Below are 22947 nucleotides of genomic sequence, written 5' to 3' on the forward strand. Positions count from 1 at the left end.
CGTCATTGACTGTAAACATAATCCGTTAAAGTAAACAGTTTCAATGTAGAAAGATTTCGGATGTGTATATATATATATATATATATATATATATATATATATATATATATATATATATATATATATATATATATATATATATTACTTTTTTTAAAATGTATTACCTTTGTCAACAATGACTTTGGCAAGACCTCCACAGTGATCTAATCTCTCATTAGCAGCATTGACAATGGCACTGACTTTCATGGTCGTAATGTCTCCTTCTCTTACATAGATCTTCCTTCCACCCGCTATGTTTGAGACAGCCACTATGGTGGATACTGGCTCTTGAGTGGCTGCATTACCTTGTCCTACGTGTTTGTCTTCTTCCTCCCCCTTCTCTTCATTAACAACCTCTATGATACATCTTTCAACCTTTTCTACATGAGAAATAATGTGTCCTCCTTGTCCTGTTTTGAGCATTCTGGCCATGCCAGCTTTTTGTGACAGTTCCTTGTGTGTGATTACTTTGTCGGCCAGGAAGGTCAGTTTCTTTCGGCATTTGTCAATTCCTTCTTTTGAGCCATTAATAGTGAACTCGGTTCCATTCTCCTGGTATATAATCCGGACATGATAATCCTTCAAATCTTTAGCAATTGTTGCAACTTCTTCTTTGTAGTGGGCCAGAAGGAATCTGTGCTGCCCTTTAGTAAACGAGAGACGTGTTTCGTCTACGGTGTTGGAGGACAAAAACATTTTGACTTCAGCATAAACACATTCCACATCATCCTTGATCCCCACAATGAGTAGATAATTCTTGTCTTGGAGATTATGAATACTGAAGGTGTCAGGCAAATGATCAATCAATGATTTCCGTAGGCTTTCCCACGATTCTGATTGCATTAGTAACTGCATTTTTCCTTCAAGGGGAACAACTCTTTCCACCACAGTATTAAGGATCATTTCACCAACTTGTCCCACTTTTTCTGGAGTTGTTGAAATTACTTCTAGTGACGACTCTTTTGCACGCCATGCTGCTACGATGCCAATTTCCTTCAGTTTGTTCCTCAGACCATCCTCAACTGCCTTCTTCTGAAGCTCAGTTAGTTGCTGTTTGGAAACATGTTCAATCTCTGAAGTTTGCGTTCCATTCACCAGTTCATACATTTTAATCGTTGCTTCTTTCACAGAGGTTTCTGGACCAGACAGATGGACATCATTTGCATCAAACCTCGCACTCACTCCAGGGAATTGTTTTATAATCTCCTTAAAACCGCACTCTCGGAGAAATTTGGCTTTAAGAGGTGCTAAAGGTTTCACAATTTCGGGATTTGGGGGGCCTTTTGAAGATATTCCATGCGCAATATGTTTCTCAACTTCTGCCTTGACTTCATTAGCTTTCGTAGGAATGCCAACAATTGCTACGACCTCCTTGTCAGTGTACATCCTTACCTCTGTTTCATCAACATTGACCTGCATTAACATTGTATCAATGTTGCCCTTTACTTCCATGGGAATCTGAACCAAGAGATGAAGAACAAATTCACTTATGACCGACCTAGCTGAACTCTTGTAATCCATTCCATCAGCAGTTGTAGTTCCACACTCGCTCCCGACTTGACGAAATACGAACAATTGGTTGGACTCATTCAACTTTAATGACAATCCGTAACCACCTAGTTTTTCTTGAATGTTTCTGAGTACTTTGGGTGACTTCTTCAGAAACCGTGGTACAAGTTGGTCAACACCTTCAAGGGGTATGGCGCCTGACATCTGAGCTGGTGTGGTGTCATTGGACTCAGGTGACTGCCATCCGACACATTTGTGATGGAGGTAGACTTTTATATTTGCTTCTCCAAGTGTATGCACTCTCTCGCTGATCTGCTCAACAACTGAGAAGAAAAAAACAGGCAAATATTCAATATATCATTATGTTTCTTTCATGCTTTGTTCTAAATGTATGCATGTAGTATTGATATTATTGAAGCTATCACTATGCAATCCATGGCAAGCATTATTTCTCATATCAGTAATTTATACTGTAAATTCACGGCTCCGAATCTTAAGCGGACCATGTACTGTTGCCCCTTGTTCTTCCTCACCTTTGTGGTCAGCGAGATGGACAAGGTAGCATCCACGTTGATCTAATCCTTCCACTTTGACTACCTCTGAACTCGTATCATTTCCACATTTCCGGGTTTCAAAGTAATCTGAAATTGTCTCCGAGGCAACTGACAATGGGACGCCCTCGACCCTCAGTACTCTGGTGGCAGGTACCTTGAACACTGTCACCGCTTTCGTTTTGAAGGGTTTGTTGTTACAAGCTGACTGGAGTTTGGATATATCTGAATGAAGTATGATATATAATTTGTTTGTTGTTTGTTTATTGTTTAACGCAGTACTCAGCAATATTATTAGCTAAATGACGGCGCTCTGTAATCGAGTCTGGACCAGACAATCCAGTGATTGATATCATGAGAATTGATCCATGCAATTGGGATACAATGACATGTATCAACCAATTCAGCGAGCCTGACAACAATAACCCATTAGTCTCCTCTTATACCGCAAGCATGGGTTGCTGAAGACCGGTTCTTCACGGGAGGTATGTGCAAGTACAAAGATAATAGTCAAACATAGCCGTACTTTATCCTCAAAGGTCGACAAAGTGACCATTTTATTTGATTATTATGAATTCTTCAAGTGATTTATTTGGCAAATTCTAAAATATAACTTTTTATGAAGAATACGATGAACACAGATAAAACATAACCTATTTTACACATAATGTATTTAATAAATATAAAAAAATAATGGACAGTTCTTTGTTTTCATGAGAATTTTTAGATTAGATTTTTAGGGAAATTACTAGAAGGCTGTTTGGAATATGATAATTACACACTATCTAGGTGGTATCCTTTTATAGTTCCAAATATTTGATTTAAAATTGAGATTTGATTATGAGGTTATTTTATGTATTACAAACAAAAGCAAAAATACAGGCAGAAGGAAACATCTTTATCCTTTTAATAATTATAGTATTACTTGCTAATAATATGTCGAAATCAAGATATGTACCACGGGAGCCAATCGTATTTACATAAACTTCGATATTTCTCCTTACCAATAGGGTCGCTGAAAGTTACCAACAGCACACCATCTTTGGCTCCTTTGTTGACTCCCTTCACATCAGCATTGGCCCTTGCTTGAAGATAGATAGAAAGGTCCTCTGAGTCCTTATCGAGGTGTGCACCTGGATACTTCAAAAGAACTTTGTCCACATAGACTGGCGTTGGTGTATGAGGTCTTATTTCCGCTTCTTCCTTTGCTATGGTTACTCTTCCCTTCTTGACGAGTCTCTGTGCCACTGTAAATATTTAAAAAAAACAATATGTTGTATCTATTACTGAACTCTAAAGGTATATACATAAATTCACTCTTTCACATCATTTAGTGAGTGAGTTAAAATTTTAATCTCATCGGCAGTCACATCATTTAAAGGAGGAGTCGCAAATGTTATGCCTGAAACAGACCAATGATATTTTATAATTTTAAAACAAAGTGATCGAGGTTAGTTGTATTAAATAAGTAATTAATTAACTATTTGTAATTTACTGAATTTTCAAGTTGTGTACAAATAACCTTTCAAATATTTACATCATTTCTTTTGTTTCCCATGTCGGAAGAAATCTGTGACGTATGTCTACAATCATCCCCATAATCCAGTGTATCATATCCCTATTCCATTATCAGAAATAGTTTGACTTAATCACTACAATACCTGAAGTGACGTGACCATCCCCGTCACACTTATTGGTATAATTCTCACAATATATTTCTCTCGCACATGAGTATAATTTGTAACGTCGTCTATTTTTAGTGTGCATAACCTTCTGGTCTCAAAACGAATGAATGGTGACGAATACAAATATGGTATTTACGTTTAATATTAATTAATATACTGAAAAAATCCCACAGAATGGTCCAAAATACACAGAAATCAGAAAGAGTGAGCTTTGTTTGATGCCACTTTAAATTGGCGCTGACAAACCTAGAAACATTAATCTGGGATTCGAACCCACGATAAGTTTGTGGGACGCCTAAGGGACGCAACTCTCCTTTTTATAAAATACATGAATTGATTTCATTACATTACACGTACCGAACCTAGAAAACGTACCTGCAGGATCTTTGAATGTAATGAGAAGCATGTTATTTTCCTCGTCATTTTCGAAGTGTTCTACATCTCCTCCTCCTCGTCTTTCGTTTTCAAAATAATACTTGAACTTGTCCAAACTTCCTGATGCAAAGTCACATCCATGAACTTCAATCGTTCTCCTGGCAAAAACCAGTTCGTCTGCATCGGGATACTCTAAGTGGTGAACTGGAACTGTTTAAACACTTGTTAATCCTTAACACAATCAAGGAAGATGAATTTGCTTGACTTTTTACAATCTCAGAAATTCTGTCAAAAGATTTGTACACCACAATCCCACATGACAAACATAGGGAAAAACATAATTCCTTGATCCATGTTTTTTGTTTGTTACAAAACGTAGTGATCATAGATACAGTTATATATCTATCAGAGGATCGGGTCAATTTGTCAACAACGAAAACAAATGTCATCTGAAGTTTATTGGGAAAACAATATGTAAAATGTTTGACTTCTTCGTTGATAACGTATATGTAGAATTTGGGGGTAAGGCATTTAGGGAAGAGGTGGGCATCCACATGGGTACCAATTATGATCCCCTGATCTGTTTCTGTGCATTTGAATCAGAATTTCTGCTCGGATTGGCAAAGTCAAAACAAGGACATTTGGCCATGAAGTCTAACTTAAGTTTAGCCAATTTCCTTCTACTGATTTACCCACCTGAACTGATATAAACACCAGTGAGACCACTTCATCTGTTTCATATTTTTATCTATTCTCCACAAGACTGTATGAAAAGAGGGATGACGTCATCTTTACCTTTTTGTGGAGCAGTATTCCTCCAGCCAACATTTCACAACTTTTGAGAGACAATCGAGCATGTTCAAAGAGCCTCATGCGACTCTTGCTAAGAAGTTGTTTGATCAAGGTTACAACATTCAAGTCCTCAATCAAGTTTTTTTAAAACGGTTTTATGACATTTCCAAATTTGACGTATCAGTGACAAGAATGGTGTCAGATGCATTTTCCTATTTTTACTTTAACATATGTTGCTGAGTTTGTTTTTGGGTGACCAATTGACTTGCCTTTGCATCTTTTGTGATGGGTGTAAACGGTAGGGCAGTATCCGCTCGCCCTTTCGCGAACACCTGGTCTCATCACTATTTGATTGTGATTCATAAACACACGCTCGAGATATAGTCGGAATCGTACAATCGACTTTCATGAACATAAAAAGGGTTTACTATTCAAAGGAATAGCTTTTCACTATAGCTTGGGTTTGTTTGTTTGTTTTCTTTATTCAGTGGAAATGAATACAATCCCTTACATACCTGACATACCCACGTGGTTAAGGATTATTGGGCCTTATCTTAGCAACTTCTTTCAATAGTGAATGTGACGGTGGGATAGGGTTTGTGCACCAGAAAAGAAGAAGGGTGTGGAAGAGGAGATAGGATAGCAATATCTAAGTCAAGAATTGGTCATTTTTTTGTTTAGCTCAACACTGTCTGTGGTATCCAGATATGTTTCTATGTTGTGATAATGTTTTATGAAAAATACTTGGCTAAAGACAAGAATAATTTTATTAACGAGAAGTGTTAATGTTTTCAAAGTATTAGAACGGTGGTTTTCGAGAATGCTCAATCAGGTTTCTTGTCTCATGAAAGAAAGGATGTTCTGACCTTTCAGATTCACAAACACACCCTTTGCAAGTGTTATCCAATACAGTACTGAGGGATAAGGTTTATTAGTTTAAAATAGAGACAATGTGCTCCTTTTAATTCTACTACTATTCTTAGGTTTGCAAATGTTTTCAAGTGCCCAGTATCTGTAAAAAAATATCTTTCAAATATATCTAACACCACTTCCAAACCACAAAAACATTTTTATGACGCCTAGAATTTTAAATGGTTCTTTTGACTGGTGCAATGGTATATTGGGACATAAATGTTCATTTGAATTCTTCCTTGAGCCATTCCAAGTAGCCATATTTTGGTCACAATTGATTCTTAAACACAAAGCTATAGCAAATGTTCTTAGAATACTTATAAATTCTGGGAGGTTTTCTTCTCATCCCTTTAAAGTAAAGTTGGCATCATCTGCATATTGGATTATTAAAGTATTCCATTCATTTGATATCAATACCTTTTTATAGATTTGCTACATTTGATTGAGCTTGAAAGTAGTTCAGCACATATAGTAAATATATGAATCCAAACTCAACACTATCACTAAAAACATTTTAAACATCTGCAGTAACAAGTAAGCCTGGTATTTCATGTATTTCACAATATTTCTAAATTTTGTATAATATTCGTTTATTATCTCCAATAAAACGGCCCTTAAGAAGACCCTATTGTGTCTCACTAATCATATCTGGGAGGGAATGTTTCATCCCATGGGCTATTGTTCCAGGTGCTATTTTATAGTCCATGTTGAATAAACTCACTTGACGTCAATTTTTCAAGAAACGTCGATCGCGACCTTATTTAGGGGAGCAGGTAATGATGCCTTGTCATTGTATTTATAAGCATGTACATATACCAACGTTGTATTAATATCCTTTTACAAAGTCTCATATGTTGGGACAAGGAGTATGACATGCTTTTTAAGATCTGCAGATCCGTGAACTAAGCAAAACTAAGTGTAAGTGCTTATTGGATTGTTCTCACCTGTACGTTGCATGGGCAGTTCAGGTGAGTCGTGCATTTCTTGAGGACGTGGCATAGGGACTGAACTGACTGGGTGGTCGACGGTGATGGACGATAATGGTTGTGTGTATCGAGTAGGTTGAGGTAAACCACTTCCGATGTTTGGCTGATTTTGAAAAAGAGGAACTGGCGCAGGTGGTTGTCCTGGGAACCTAGGAATCGAACCATGTGGATACTGGTAATAAGGTGGCCAGTAGTAACCCTGGTTTGGATTCACAGGATAATGATTCCATGGCGGCGGCCATGGGACTCCTTGAAACGCAGGTGACTCAGCATAAAAAGGCATCCCTGGCGGGTGCGTGGGACGATAACCAGGATGAAGTGGCTGCCTTTGTGCAAAACCGTCGGAAAGGTGTTCAATTCCGCTTGTGTTTGGGTAGACCCTGTTCAATGACACGAATGTTCCAGTAATACCTCCCCTCCCACCAGCCTCTGGGTTATCTATATTGTAGTTCATTGACTCAAAACCTGACATGGGCGGTTCTTCTAGTATATCCTGACCATGTTGATAATCTCCTGGAGATGACCCGAAAGCATTGTTGGACCTCAGAGAATGCATCGTACCCTGTAATATTGTAATGTGAAAAATAATCAGTGAAGCAAGGTTTCAGATATTTGTAATCTCTAAAGCCCTTAAACTTATTGTCGGCGGTTTTTTAACATGCTATATAATGTTATATATAATAAATACATTACTATTCAAATATTTTCTGCATAACTACAGATACCAAATGTATTAACAAATATGAACGCAGCTTACTAAAGGTCCATACATTTCTAAATCGGCAAGAATCAATGTACTTTTGTGGAATATTGTTGCAATACACAACAGTTAAACGTACTTTACACAATGTTACTATGACCCAAAATACCCGCTTAGAAGAGTATTTCAAACTGTTTCACAAAGAAAATCCTCAAGAAATATCATCATAGCGAGAAACACACATGCCAAAGTTCAGGTTCCCCAACTCTGGAAAGTTCATGGAAGATTGTCATATATAACACTGGAGAGACCATAAGAGCAATATAGTTCTGTCATGTGGTCATTTTGAAAATTAGATTCGAACCTCTTTAAGGCAATTAGGTGTCATCATTGTTGGGAAAAAGTATGTGAAATTTCAGCTTTATTCGTCCAGCTGTGAGGTGATGTTTGCAGTGTGAAGAAAATACATTTTGGAAGGACTTGGGCGAGAAAACCCTTTCCATACTTATAGGAAATTTACTCTGAATGCAGTTGATTGTTCGATTCTGACTGTATAATCAGCATGTGTTTATTGCAGGTCTTCGCAAAAAGTTAAGCGTATCCTGCCTCACCGGTGGCACCCGTCACAAACACATGCAAATGCAAGTTAATTCTTCCCCATGACAAACAGGAAATTCTCACTGATGCGTACAATTTGGAACAGTGTTCCACATGTCTTCCATAAAACGTTTTCAAAGCTTTGATGAAACAACTTTTGAAGCATGGTCAAAGAGCAAAGGTCAAATAAAGGTTCAAATTTAACCCTATTACTGACTGTCCACTTACCAAATATTATTAAATTTTAAATATAAAAAGGTTAAAATTTAGATTATTGGAAAACCCAGAATATGTGTGTGCCCAATTACATTACATGGCCTCTGTATCAGGCCAGATGAGTTAAACAAAAGACAAACCAGAAGGAAATAAAGCGACAAATCCCTTTCCATATCTGCATAAAGCAGAGTCGATTGTACAATTCCGACTATATCATGAGCATATGTTAACTGAACGCTAACTGAACCACACATAACATAATATAAGACATCGTTTCATGGGAAATATTCAGTCTGACCATGTGTCTGTGCTGTATATACTATGAACATGGATTAGAGAATATAAAGACCTTACATCGAACCTGATAGGGAAAGTGTTTTAGTGTTTCACATACCTCAGGTTCCGAAGCAGGTGTCCTCCATTCTTGCGGCACATCTTCAGCTCCACAGGGTGATACAGTCAGCTGACATCCTTGGTAATTTGTAAATACCTTGATTGCATTTGCATCTGCAATGGTTAATGGGTTGAAACATATAACTTGTTTACATAGATTGAGTTTATGAAAACTTGTGTTGATAAGTGTAAACATCAATGTCTTCAAGCCATTGTTACCAAGGCATAGAGCATCTAGGGATCAACAATCTGTCCAGGTAGCCAAAAGTACCTAGTGCCCCTTCTTACGACATTCGTGTCGCCAAGGTTACTTTATGGAACAAAGTCTTTATGGTCGTGATGGGTTAAGCGTTAAAATGTCAGAATGCCCGGGATGTCCACCCTGTCATGTGTTGCCCAAAGTGATAAAAATCTACCACTTTTAACACTCGCTTTGTCATGTATGTACCAAAGAAACGCACATCTCAACTTCGAACCTCATACAATTTATTTATTTGCAAATATAAATACACATAGTACTGGAACGACGTGTGTCCAAAAATGTTCCATTCATCGTTTTGGGATACGATCACTGAACAGAAACTGTTCATATCTATGAGACAAACTTGCCGGAACGTGTCCTTCATGGCACATGACAAGCACATGGACTGTTGGGTCTCAAAGGTAATGATACAACAAACGTTCATCAGTTGAATGTGTGACACCGAATTCACCATGTCCAGATTAGGCACAAACGATTGTATATCTAGCCTTGGGCATGACTGAAACTGGTATCATGGCACAAGGAGTGAAACATATTACGATCTATCGCATGAAACATATTCAAGAAGTGTATGACATAACATCAAGTGCGTGTAACAACAGGTGTTTAGAGACTTTCGGGGATTATTTCAGATAAAACTACACTATGAAACATGATCATCGTTTATTGCCATATGCACAAATATCATTTTCATGAATCCATTGACCGGGTTTTTAGATGGTTCCAAGCATGAATTCAGAAGTTAATACCCCAGTGATCACTCGATAATGACATATTTCCACCGAATTCCACTCCTTCACCTTGTCATGTCCCAAGTGCTAGTAGCACCTACTCACAGTATGCCCTTTGGGGGCACGGGGGGCTCAGTCGCCTGAGGCGCCGCAATTCGTTGTGATTTCTGTCCCTTTTGCAAGCCAGATACCTATGATTGTGGGTTCGAATCCCGGTTCGCCCCTATCATGTGTCTAGGTATTTCAGCAACATACACGTACTCGTGTTTTTCACCATAGTGGTTTTCCTCCCACAAGCTGAACATGTGTTCAAAGCGGGGTTTATCTCAACTCACTCACTCACTCACTGGTATCCCCTTTAATAGGAGGGCAGTAACATCGATTAGTGTAAGGCCCACACCGTGTAAATTGACTTTTGTGTAGGACATAGATGTCCCTCCGGCCCAGCACCTGAGTTTTGTGTGGGGACTTATATAGAGGATATTATATGTGTGTTCATGTCATACTATGTCTACGACACGAGCGTTTAAATTCCGGTATTTCCCGAGCGAGAGTGAAAATGAACACGAATATAATGTTCTTTTTATTACCGAAGAAGATGTCTACATACAGATTCGAATTTTAGTGTTTACCTATAAGGACAGAAAGTCGCAACAGCAGCGGAACCACAATTTGTCGAATGACGACAAAAATCTTCAGCTATGACGTCGTTTATAGTGTGACGTCATTCCGACCTCACGTCACAATAACATTCGTGACCAAATCGTGTTATTCCGTGACAAACATGTTACGGAAAGGGGCGAGTAGTGAATAAGATTCGAATGACATGACCAATGCCGTCCGGATAACGGAAACAGTATAGTGTTGTCTCGTGACGTAATATGGACGAAAACCCTAGGGCACTTATGACTTTTCTGAACTCAGATATGCGCCTGTGTTTTGTGTAACGATAAATAATAGGGGCTATTATAATCGTGTTGATGCCATAGAAAGGATTCATTTATATGTTTGCAAAAAGTATTTAGGTGTTAAAATAAACACTTCCAGCTTGGTGGTGTATGGAGAATGTAGAAGATTCCCTCTCTATGTATATTCAAATATAAAAATTATTAAATACTGGCTGAGACTTATTGACATGCCCTCATATAGATTGCCAAAACAGTGTTATAATATGATGATAGTTTATGATAATAATGGGAAAAGAAACTGGGTTACAAGTGTTAGAGAATTACTTTTCAGTTGTGGCTTTGGTGATATTTGGCAAAACCAAAATGTGTATTCCAAATCAATGTTTATACTTTCATTAACCCAGACAATTAAAGGATATTTATTTACAATCTTGGACTGCATCATTGACTCTAACAAACAAATGCTTTTATTACAAAATGTTTAAATCAGAAATAATTATGAAGATTATTTATCAAAAGTTAATGTTAAAAAATTCCGAACGGCTCTTTCACGTTTTAGATGTTCTTCTCACGACCTTTTAATAGAAACAGGGCGCTATGTAAACATTCCTCGTGAAAAAAGAATCTGTAATCTATGTAGTTTAAACTCAGTAGAAGATGAATTTCATTTCTTACTTGTATGTCCAGTGTATTTACACCTTAGAGAAAAATACCTGCAAGCTTATTATTACAGGTACCCTAATATTATTAAATTTGTTACATTGCTGTCAAACACAAAAAGAAGTATCTTACAAAATGTTTCCATGTACATATATTATGCCTCTTTATACCAACAGAACCTTATGAAAGAATAATCTTAGCTGCTTGGTATTAGGAAACTATTGTGTATATACATTAAGTACATATTTATAGATATTTGCCATCTGAATAACTACAAACAAAAGAGTTAGAAATGGTATTAAACTACTAGGCTGTCATATGATATTGTGGGACGCGATATTACAAATGGTCAAGTATAGTTATATGTATATGAAATGATATGATGTGACATGACATGATGTGAAGTGTTGTGGTGTGATATGATACATGAGGGGATATGATGCAATATATTATGTGTATTATAGAAATTGTGTAAATACTGTTTTTTAATGTACATATTATATGGCTTGCGGTCTTCCAGTGTTGAATAAATATTGATTGATTGATATGAAATAAATTGGCATGGAATGACATGGCATTATATGGTATGATATGATAAGATATGATGGGACAAGCTATGACATTGCTAATGTGTTGTGTGATATGACATGTTGAAATGTGATACAATATAGTTGTGATATATGGTACGATGGTATGTATAGTATGTTATGATAATGTTAAATGAAATATTACTATATAGTATGATCTTATAATAATGATACAATATGATATGATGTTATAGAATATGTTGTATGATATAACAAGTTGTGATATGGTAATATAGAAATTATGAAATTACAGGGTATGGTATTGTACTGTATGTGTGAAATTATGCGTTGAAATGTGAGGTGGAATGACGTGAGGTGATCTGGTGATATATGTACATAAATTGTATAAAACTGTATATTCTTCAGATTGTACTATAGGCCTGTGGCCTCTTCAGTATGTGAAATAAAGATTAGATTAGATAATCGTGTTGATGTCATACTATTTACGACACGAGTGTTCAAATTCCGGTATTTCCCGAGCGATATCGATGGTCAAGTGAGTTGCTCCTCGTAGATGTAGCTGAGCAACGGAGATAAACGCAATGGCCGAACGATCGCTTCCAAAATTGAGAGATATATGACAATCGCTGTTGGGAGCAAATGTACAGATAATAGACATGAAAATTGGGAGCATATGCGGGAAATCTCGCCGCTTACGACAAGCATCGTCACTTTTTACGGAAAGCATGGATATCATTCCACAGCCATGATGCAGGACAAATACTTCCGGCGTGTCATGTCGTGTTACAGAGGTTGTTATGGACGAGTCAACTCAATTACATAATCATGACTTTTATTGCACAGAAACGCCCACATGAACCACACAACAATCTCTACATTTGAATGTTAAGAGATACGTTCACACAACACTTTTATGTGAGAATGTTTAAAAACATTAGTTCACCTAACCGAATTTACCTTTTACAGTATTTCATCTCGGCAAATTAATTTAGTGCTAAAGTTTATTTATTTTATTGATATAGTCTGCGCCGCGTTTTGTAATGTTTTCATATTTTATTTTCTCCCCCTCCCTACCTCCAAATTCTGTTCCAGTATTCCAATCCTAACTCCATTCTAAAATCCATTCCACACTTTACACTATGACCGATATATGGTATGACCCCATTTGATATATCTACTCTAGGATAAGCGAACATACTGTAGCGGGGAGAAAGCACAGGCGTCCACTATCACCTATGTTTGTGAAATTTGTCAAACCTGTTCCGTCAACGGTGTCTGGCTACATTTAACTAAGGCCTACACGTAACAAATCTGAGAACAAATCTGACCTTCCACATTCTGGCACAGTACACACCAGTCCGGTGTGTTGGTGGTAGACAGGGTGTGCAGTTGACAGATCTTTTTTATCTGTATCCCAGCGAGATTGTAGGGAAGGCGATGTATGTCCTGATGGGGGTTAGGGGTTGTAGAGAAGCCTCGTACGATAACACAACGCTGATCAATCCTGTCCTCCATGATGAAAAGAATCTACTTTCTCTTTCGATTTGAAATATTTCCCCCAATCATACCCCAAAATAGCTCATACAATTAGCATGATAATAGTGTTATTTTATGACACTCGCCAAGGCTTTATCGGACAGGTATTCTTTTTACCTGTTCGTCGTGTTTACTTACGTATCGCTAATAATGAGTTTTATCATTTCATGTGTTTTTATCGTCTCCAAATACTCAAAGAAGTTTCATAAAATCACATGTCGTTGTGCGGAGTTTTCGTTTGCAATGCTGTAAGGGTCTTTTTCGAGGAGGTAAGCGGCCCGAACAGACAGTGTTGTGCTTCCGGTTGTTTCCACACGTGTCGGAGGGTACGGTTAGTCTGTAATTGTGCTGATACGGATGCATATACTGGCAACTATAACATCCGCATTTGTACTTTCATGATACTGTCATTCGTGGACAGAATTAGATATTGACATTGATTATTGATTCATGACTGGCATTGAGACGGGTAAACTAAATGTTCTACTTAATTTTAGGTTAGTCAGTGGCTTCACAGCTTATATTGGTATCTTCATGCGTTACTTCCAAATATGTCACGCAGGAAAAAATATTTCTATCCCTTTATTATGCAGATAATAGTCATGTCTATCTTCCCACAGCATGATCATGGCTAAGTCGTCTACTTTATAACTCAAATAACAAGAACTCCGAGAGTAAACATGCAAGTGGTAAACCTCCCTTAGGGCTAATTTTAGACATGACAAGCAATATCAAAGGAGTCTATGCCTGGTAAACTGCTTTCTTGTCAAAATTCTTAACTAGGTTTATTGTTATGACTTTGACAAAGTATCATTATCTTGGCTACATCGGTAATGGTGGGTTAGTGCTAAACCATGTCAAAACGACACTAGATTGGAGAAAACGGCACCAAGATAGACAAAACTGGCATTGCCACCTTGCGTTTCCAACAGCACTGTCTCTTCATAATATTGTTATAGTATTTTGATTCCATATCAATAAAACATGAGGTGGACTTTGTATGTCATATTATAGAATTTTATTCTAGTCACTGTTAACACGGATAATTAATGATGATACATAATAGTCTTGACTAGCCAATCCAGTGATTGATATCTTGAGCATTGATCCACGCAACTGGCATATGATGACATGCATCAACCTAGTCAGTGAGCCTAGCCACCCAATCCTGTTAGCCATCTCACAATCTAGTACGACAAGTATAATCACCTCTTACAACAGGCATGGGTTGCTGTAGACCATGATCATGATGGTTTGTGGCTTCTTATATAGTCTCTAACAACAAACTAGTGTTTCTTTAATTTTTAACAATTTGTATATTCATCATGTTCATGATTACTTAACATTGTCTGTGATGTTTGAGGGGTGGTCGGGTAGCCTAGTGGTTAAAGCGTTCACTCGTCACGCCGAAGACCCGGGTTCGATTCCCGACATGGGTACAATGTGTGAAGCCCATTTCTGGTGTCCCCCGCCGTGATATTGCTGGAATATTGCTTTAAAAAAAGTGGCGTAAAACCATACTCACTCACTGTGATGTTTGCTGATCTTTTCAGACGATTCCTGATTGAGCTTGACCATGGTGTTCTTCTCCTGTAACGTGTGTAACGAAGCCCTGAAAAAGAACCAGGTGGAAAAACACTGCATGACAAAATGTCGGAACTGTCAGTCAGTATGTTGTATTGATTGTGGCCAGGACTTCTGGTAAGTACAGGAATTTACATTGCAACACTTTGCCTGATTTTATCAAACATGAAATCTTGGCAATGTGCTCAATCTTTTTGAGATAAAAAACCTTTGGAATAATCATTGGGGATCCTAGGATTGAAGATGAGATTTCCCCATTTGATCTGTGCGACAAACTGGACATAATCAGACTACCGCAACACATTGAAAGGATAAAGCAATGACTCATTTGCTCAGACTCCTTAACTGTGTGAGAGTGGGGTATCCATGTTAAATTGTGACGTGGTATCTCGTGCTAGGACTATAAAACCAACATCAGTCAAGACTAGTATGTTTGTTTGTTGTTTGATGCCACACTCAGCAATATTCAAGCTATATGACGTCTGTCTGTAAATAATCGAGATTCGCTGTGCAGAGTTGCATCCCTTGGGCACACCAGAAACCTATGGTTGTGGGATCGAATCCCGGTTTGCCCCGATTATGTTTCTAGGTTTGTCAGTACCATACCCGTGCTTGTGGGTTTCACCGAAGTGGTAAACGTCTGAGACCTTCATCACTTGGGGCTTTCCTCCCACATTAAGCTGACATGCCGCAGTATAACTGGAATACTGTTAAAAGCGTCGTTAAACCCAACTCACTCACTCACTCATAGTGTATGTGTTGTTCAACCATTTGCTGACATGTTAAGACAAAACAGATCTGATATAGACAATGCAGACAGACTGAAGCGTTAGGTTGTGTTCATGATTTAGTCCTACGTGTCTGAGTGAATCTGGCCAATGGGACTCCCAGCATGCCCAATGCACACAAAGTGATTCAATTGTCAGTGGTTATGCATATACAGTCAAGCCTCGTTAATCCGACATCGTTGGTTGCACATGATTGTGTCGGATTAAGAAGTATGTCGGATTAACGAAATTAAGTGATTTGTGATCGAAAATCGGACGTCTTCACGATAGATATTAACCCTATGTACCTTTTAAAAAAAACAAAAACGAAGTATTTATATCATGTATATTGTCATGTTGTTTATTCATTCATTCTTTAATTTATAATTAATGACATTGCAAAAATAATAATAATTTTCCCATTTATACATAACAACATGAACAATAGACACATTACTCACTGAATTTATCACATCAACGACACACGTTTCCTCATGTAAATGCAAGTGCTACTTTCTTAACAACTTGCTTCATCTACTTAAAATAGTCTGTCAGTGTTTTCTGTTTCTCACATTTTGTACATTATATAGGAACAGCATATTTGGCATCATCAAGTTAAAATCTTAATATACCAACTTTCAACTACACACGCCATGCATAACCGTGGATTAAATTTCCTCATAAAATGAGTACAGCTTGTGTTCAGCTCCATTCCTGACTAAGACTGGTAGAAGCATGTTTGTCATGTCTGTTAAACTGTTGTGGTGGTTACAGGGGAAATGACTTCGAGAAGCACACCAAGTGTATCAGTGAGGACCAGAAGTACTCTGGGAAGGGGTATGTGGCCAAAGTCAACAAGGGCGAGGCCAAGCAGGATCGATGGATAGAGGTGGGTGAACACTGACGCCTTTAGGAAACTCGTTATTGTGACGTTTGACGCATAGGATGTATGCATAGAGCTGTGAGACTCTTGGTCTTTATACATTGCTTGTACATGTTGTAAGAATGCTGTGTTAAGCCATGAGACTGATAATCATGATGTTCCCGATGTATTCTCTGGGAATGGTACCAAGTCTATTGACCTGATTTCACTGAATTCCTAAACATTTTGTAATAACGACCATGGTATCTCTCACTTTTATGAATTTAAAAGATTTAATAGTAATCATGTCTATGATGGAACTATGAAAACTGTAACCATGGTAACTGTTATTTGTTCATGACATTACAGCAAGTCCAGTCAGCAATAGACAACCAGAAGGGGGGCAACCCCCGACTACGCGGCACCCTGGAGAGCATCAAGAACTATCCCAACATTCCACGAAAGAAGAACAAGTTTGAGGTCATTGATTGGAAATTCAAATTTTAAATATCAGTATCTATATATATTGATTATAAATAAGATGAACTATTCTGTATGTATATAGATAAAACTTGCCTTATTCTGTATGTAGGTGAGTATGGTTCTACTCTGCTTTTAGCAATATTCCAGCAATATCACGGCGGGGGACACCAGAAATGGGCCTCACACATTGCACCCATGTAGGGAAATCGAACCCGGGTCTTCGGCGAGCAAACGCTTTAACCGCTAGGCTACCCGACCGCCCCTAATCCTGTATTTCTGTTATGAAAAATATCCCAGACTCAGTCCCTGCAATAATACTTTTTAGGGGGAAGTAACATCACCACCTTCAAAGCAGTTTTAGTCCATTAGTCCTTATAAGCATGATAATGACAACATACACCAAAACCCTTATAAATGGCAAATTTCTGCTAGTCCTTATGATACCTTAACTATTAGGCAGTTTGGCATATAACTGCACACAACAGCATCACTAATTGAAATTTGGGCAAAGAAGCTCAAAATAAGCAGAAAAAATTAATTCAGTTAAGTTTGAGCGTGTTTTTTAAGTTGGTAATTGTTTCTGCTGATTTTGAGCCCTAGTATTCATTGCCCTATTTTTCAAATAGTGATGCTGTCGTGTGCAGCTATGTTACTAACATTACTACATGTGTACCTGTGTTTCACATACATTTTGGCGTAATGAAAATGTCAAAACGAAAGCTTGCATCGTACTATTAACATTACTCTTTTTCACATGAAACTATGCTTTTTTTTTACCCCAGTGATTACTCCATAGCTTGAGTTAGGGTTGGAATCTCTGCATCTACTGCCATAGAAGGCACATCAACACATGTCCCTCTTGAGATCGGTAGACCACTTATACCATGCCATGCTGAGCTGTTTGATTGTATATTCAACATGTCATTGCGATATTTCAGAATTTCCTGATGAACAGCCTACGGATCCGGGATCCTGGTTTAATCTCCCAGCTGTGGAATGTGCTCATGGAGGAGGCCGTCAAGGTGAAACAGAAACACCTGTGGTTCTCAGGTCTTGTTTTAGTTACAGGTGTCAAGATAACCTACCTCACATATCGATACGTACCAGAGTCACAATAAAATACATTTGAGAATTAGCATTATGTTTTGTGATAGATGGTATTATAAAGTCAAGTAGTTATAAGGTGGGGACTCTCAGTAATGCTCAGGGGTTCCCATGGTGACAGATGTGCCAATTGCAAATAAATGTGAAGTACAGTAAACTACGTTGATGACGGACACGCTTATAATGAACTGACCACTATAACAAACTTTTTTTATTTATCGGCTATTTGCTTATAACAAACTGAATTCTTGATGGATTCTTTTCTAACTTATTTCGAATGGAGGTAGGGGTAATTCCACTTCCCAAACATTCCAGAAACTATCATAAAAAAGATTATCCTTTCGTGTACATGGTGTAGCCGTGACAACCGCAACAAGTCCTGTTTTCGATCTTACAATGAAATGTTATGCTTAGTTTTGCATAAGTAAACAGTCGACAGGGGATGTAGATTACGAGATTTACCAATACCACGATATTAAAGAGTCACACTATAAATCTAGCATACATGTTTCAATTTAATTACTTTTAACCTTTCTCACAACCTCTAATCCAGTGGGACTCACAGTGGATATTATTTGCATCCATGCTAAATTTGTATGCGTACAGGACACACTCTTTTGAAACCCTGAATTGATACAGAATATAGACATGAAGGGGTAGCCACATTATGTATTCATTATAGCTTGATGATGCATCAGTGAGTCCCACCTGTGGGGAGGCAGGCTTGACTTTCAGTGTATTGACAGAAGTCAGGTCAGCCGAATTTGTTAATAATAATAGTCCATTTATATGGTGCTGTACTCCATGAATAAGAATGCTCTAAGTGCTTAGACATTTATTACCCTGGTTGATGGATCAGTGTGCACTGAACAATCATTCTCAGCTCCCTGGGGAGTATACACCCCAAGCTGCCTTTAGGCTAGACGGTTAACATCTCATCCTACTGGGTACCCATTCACTGCTGGATGAACAGAAGCACAATTCGAACAAAGTTATTTGCCCAAGGAGACGCCACATGTGCTACAGGTGCTTCAGTGTGGCAGGACCGAAGCCCAACAGTCAAGCTGCAGAATGTGGTCACCCATCTATGGACTCTCCTTGACCGAAATTGCTTAACTTCCCTGACTTGTGACCTGTGCCCTGTTGATGGGACCATGTGCAACCACTATAGTAGTGATTCAGCTTGTAGCAGCGTTGGGCTAGCCTAGTTTTTAAAGCATTTGCAGATTCTCCAAGTGGGTACTATTTCTGCAGCCCATTTCTGGTGTCCTTCCTGCCTTGATATTGCTGGAGTAATGTTAAAAGCAATGTAAAACCATACTCGCTAACCCATTCAGTTGCCGATACGGATCGGGATTGCTAAGTCCCCAGTGCACCATACTTGTTGTAAGAGCTGACAAGTGGGTGGGCAGTACAATGGGTGACCTTGACAATTGTGTGTCATTGGTGCACTGAAAACTGGTGTTTGGATTTGATTGCAAAATCGTTGAAATTAATCGTTTACACCATTTTGTGTTTTTTTTGGTGTTTGAAATATTGAGAATTGTGTATGATTCGTTGGCTGCTTGGACCTTCTGATCCATCTTTGATTATTTCAGTTTATTAGAACTGCGCCATGATCATTTTCGACAACACGTTTACCTGTCACAGACTCCATTATTTGTAGGCCTTGCTGATATCGCTGGAATATCGCTAACTGCGGAGTAATTCAACATTCTCACACTCCCTTGAGCACGCCCCTAATGAACTTGTTGTGTGTTAAGAGTGAGCATGGACGGCCAAGTCGTCTAAGGGGCCACAATTAGCTCTGCAGAGTTGCATCCCTTGGGTACAAAACTAATGTTTGTGGGTTAAAATCCCAGTTCGCCCCCATTATATGTCTAGGTTTGTCAGTGCTGGAGGGTTTCACAAAAGTGGTAAATGTCTGAGACCTGCATTACTTTGGGTTTTCCTCCCACATTAAGGTGACACACCATTATATGACTGGAATATTGTTCAAAAGAAAACTCACTCACTCAGTCCCTGTTTTTTCAGAACATGAACCAAGCCGCTCAAGACAAGCCGCATGACAATAAGTTAGCAATAAATACTGAAAATACAAACGCTCAAAATGGTGTCAGTGAAAATGGACATGCAGAGAAAGAGCAGAAACTGAGTAAGAGAGAAAAGAAGGAAGAAAGGAGGAAAAAGATGAATAAGAAGGAGAAGAAAGACAAGGGTGAAGTGGATGATGAAGATGAGGAAATAACAGATGAGCAGGTGAAAAAGAAGAAGAAGAAGAAACGGAAACACGAGGAAGAGCAGGTTGAGGTGAAGGGAAAGAAGAGGAAGAGGGAGGAGGAAGAAGAGGTGGAGGAAGAACCAAATGAGCCTGAAGAAGAAGAGGAGGAGGAGCCTGTTAAGAAAAAGACAAAGTTTGACTGGGAAAATGTCATCACTGAAGTGTTGACGTCAAAAGGGGAAATTGCAATCAAGAAATTGAAGAAGAAAGTGAGTGTTTGTTTGTTGTTTGACAGCGCATTCCGCAATATTCCAGCTCTGCAGCATGTAGAAGGAATGAAACACACATATGTGTTTACATTATCTCTTTCTGTCTCCCTGGGGGTTGGGTAGCCAAATAGGTAAAGGGTGGTGGCTCGTCACGGTGAATATCTGGGTTCGATATCCCACTTGGGTACAATGTGTGAAGCCCTCTTCTGGTGTCGTCCGCTGTGATATTGCTGGAAAATTGCGAAAAACAGCATAAACCAACTCAGTCACTGTTCCTCAGTTGATCTCCGAGTAGCTGTAGAATGATTTTCAAACAACAAATATGGCTTTTTACGAGTCAAAGTATGGCATTTATGATATATGTATCCATTCTCTGTCAACTAAAGTTCGTTTCAAGGCATCAATAGCGGTAATCTGACCGTGGTTGCTGTTAATAACGGTGATCTTCCGATTGCTTCACACAAGATTTTGCCAAAATTAATTAAAACAATATTAAATGGAATTTTGAATAAAATACGGATTTCGTGACATGGTATTACCGGTGTTATGTGCTCACAGTAGTGTCTGCATTGGGGGAAAAAACATCAAAACTCATTATTGCGTTTATAATGCGCACCCCTTTCTACACAGCTGTGCTTTTGGTGGAAAAGTGTGCACTATATTCAAGAGAATACAGTATGTTTACAATCTCCATTTCTGTTCCCCAGGTGATGTCCTAATATCTGTAGAATTATTTACATGTATGCGTTAATAATCCCCCTTTCTAATCCCTAGTTGATATCTTGAGTGTCTGATTTTCATGTATGTTTACAATCTCCATTTCTGTCCACTAGGTGATATCCGAGTATCTATCACAGATGGGGGCACCAAAGTCAGAGGAAAAGCTGTGGGCCAAGTTTGAGAAGAAGGTTTCCAAAAACCCAAACTTCAAAGTGTTCAAAGAACGTGTTAAACTTGTAGCACAGACGTGATACAAATTTCTGTTTTATGATGATATCAATAAGCCTACACTGTTAACATGGCCAATGAAAAATAACATTTTTAACAGATGTTTAGATACAGATGAGTTATCTAAAGACTCGAGGCAATGGTCAAATTGAAATTATTTTTTTGATAAGGGAAAAGGAATTGTTATTCTTAATAATGATACCCAAAATATCATGTTCAAAATAATTTAAACTTGAAGATGTGGAAATGTATACCATCATGTTATTTTGAACAGCTAGATCCATGGCAATGGCGCCAAAGTACATGAAGACTTTATCAAGCTGGTCGACTTCTTCGCAGTGCTGGTATACTGCTGAAGGTTGTATCTGTGTAATAGTGAGAAATAATTCTTGAGTGTACAATGTATCTCTTTTGTTAATAGTGATAAATACCCTGGACCCATTTCAATCTCTTTTATCATTTGTGGATCCAGAGAGGGGTTGCCTGGTGCTCACCTCCAAAAAACCCTTCTTGCACGTGTTTCTAGAGTCATTTTTGACAAGGCCACAATCAGTGGAAGGTCTAAAGGGAGGTAACTGTGTATCACTGTTCTACTCCTGTCATCTTTCACTAAATGTCTGATGTTTCTTTTACTTATTTCTGAAATGGAAATATTTGTTATGTCGTTGAAAAAGAATGGTAATAAAGTTGTCTACAAAGAAGAAAATTGTAACATTGTTGGTAAATGTTATTCTTATTTAACATGTTTAATGAGATATTATTGTAATAGATACCATGAAGAGAGTCTGCATTGTTCATGGACAGCCTTTGGGGATTCTGTGTAAGAACTGATCCCAAGCAGCCTTTGCTTGACATAAGAGGCGACTACAGATTCAATGACTTGGTTGATTTGCTGTTGTTTGTTGTTTAACGCAGCAATATTCCAGCTATATGACGTATGCTTGGAAATAATCGAGTCTGGACCAGACAGTCCAGGTGACTGACATCATTAGCATCGATCCACGTGACATACGATGACATGCATCAGTCAAGTCTGAGAGCCAGACCACCAGATCCCGTCAGTTGCCTCTTACGACAAGCATAGTTGCCTTTTACGCAAGAATGTGTTCCTGAAGAACCTATTCTAACCCAGACACTCTACCCTAAAGTTGATGTTGTACATTGTATCACTTACTGATTTGTCTTGTCTGGAGTTGTTTATTTAAAGGCACAGGTGGCCCAGTCGTCTAAGGCGCTGCGATTCGCTGTGCAGAGTTGCGTCCCTTGGGCACGCCAGAAACCTATGATTGTAGGTTCGAATATGTTTCTA

The 22947-nt window shown here is 38.4% G+C and overlaps 2 protein-coding genes across 4 annotated transcripts in view; one reads left to right on the forward strand and one right to left on the reverse strand.

Moving 5' to 3' along the window:
- LOC139452080 (protein mono-ADP-ribosyltransferase PARP14-like) overlaps positions 1 to 13379 on the reverse strand; it is a 31663-nt gene extending 18284 nt beyond the window's left edge. The window contains exons 1-7 of the mRNA XM_071233394.1: positions 13193 to 13379; positions 8757 to 8869; positions 6808 to 7411; positions 4160 to 4369; positions 3104 to 3346; positions 2082 to 2324; positions 165 to 1871 (exon numbers count right to left, since the gene is read on the reverse strand). Of these exons, the coding sequence (XP_071089495.1) occupies positions 165 to 1871; positions 2082 to 2324; positions 3104 to 3346; positions 4160 to 4369; positions 6808 to 7411; positions 8757 to 8869; positions 13193 to 13379 (3307 nt within the window). The remainder of the gene's footprint in view (positions 1 to 164; positions 1872 to 2081; positions 2325 to 3103; positions 3347 to 4159; positions 4370 to 6807; positions 7412 to 8756; positions 8870 to 13192) is intronic.
- Positions 1 to 22322, forward strand: part of LOC139452079 (cell growth-regulating nucleolar protein-like) — a 44921-nt gene extending 22599 nt beyond the window's left edge. Inside the window, exons 1-7 of one of the 3 annotated variants that reach the window (XM_071233390.1) lie at positions 13669 to 13726; positions 14954 to 15101; positions 16526 to 16640; positions 16983 to 17093; positions 18035 to 18118; positions 20235 to 20690; positions 21524 to 22322. In XM_071233390.1, coding sequence (XP_071089491.1) covers positions 14977 to 15101; positions 16526 to 16640; positions 16983 to 17093; positions 18035 to 18118; positions 20235 to 20690; positions 21524 to 21661 — 1029 coding nt within the window. In that variant the 5' untranslated portion in view covers positions 13669 to 13726; positions 14954 to 14976 and the 3' untranslated portion in view covers positions 21662 to 22322. Of the gene's footprint in view, positions 1 to 13668; positions 13732 to 14953; positions 15102 to 16525; positions 16641 to 16982; positions 17094 to 18034; positions 18119 to 20234; positions 20691 to 21523 lie in introns of those variants that run through there. The other 2 variants (XM_071233391.1, XM_071233392.1) reach the window with 2 other exon arrangements.
- The last annotated feature ends 625 nt before the right edge of the window (positions 22323 to 22947 follow it).

Source organism: Haliotis cracherodii, unplaced genomic scaffold (genome assembly GCF_022045235.1).
Source record: "Haliotis cracherodii isolate W230 unplaced genomic scaffold, xgHalCrac1.p SCAF_9, whole genome shotgun sequence".
Classification (NCBI taxonomy): Eukaryota; Metazoa; Mollusca; class Gastropoda; order Lepetellida; family Haliotidae; genus Haliotis; species Haliotis cracherodii.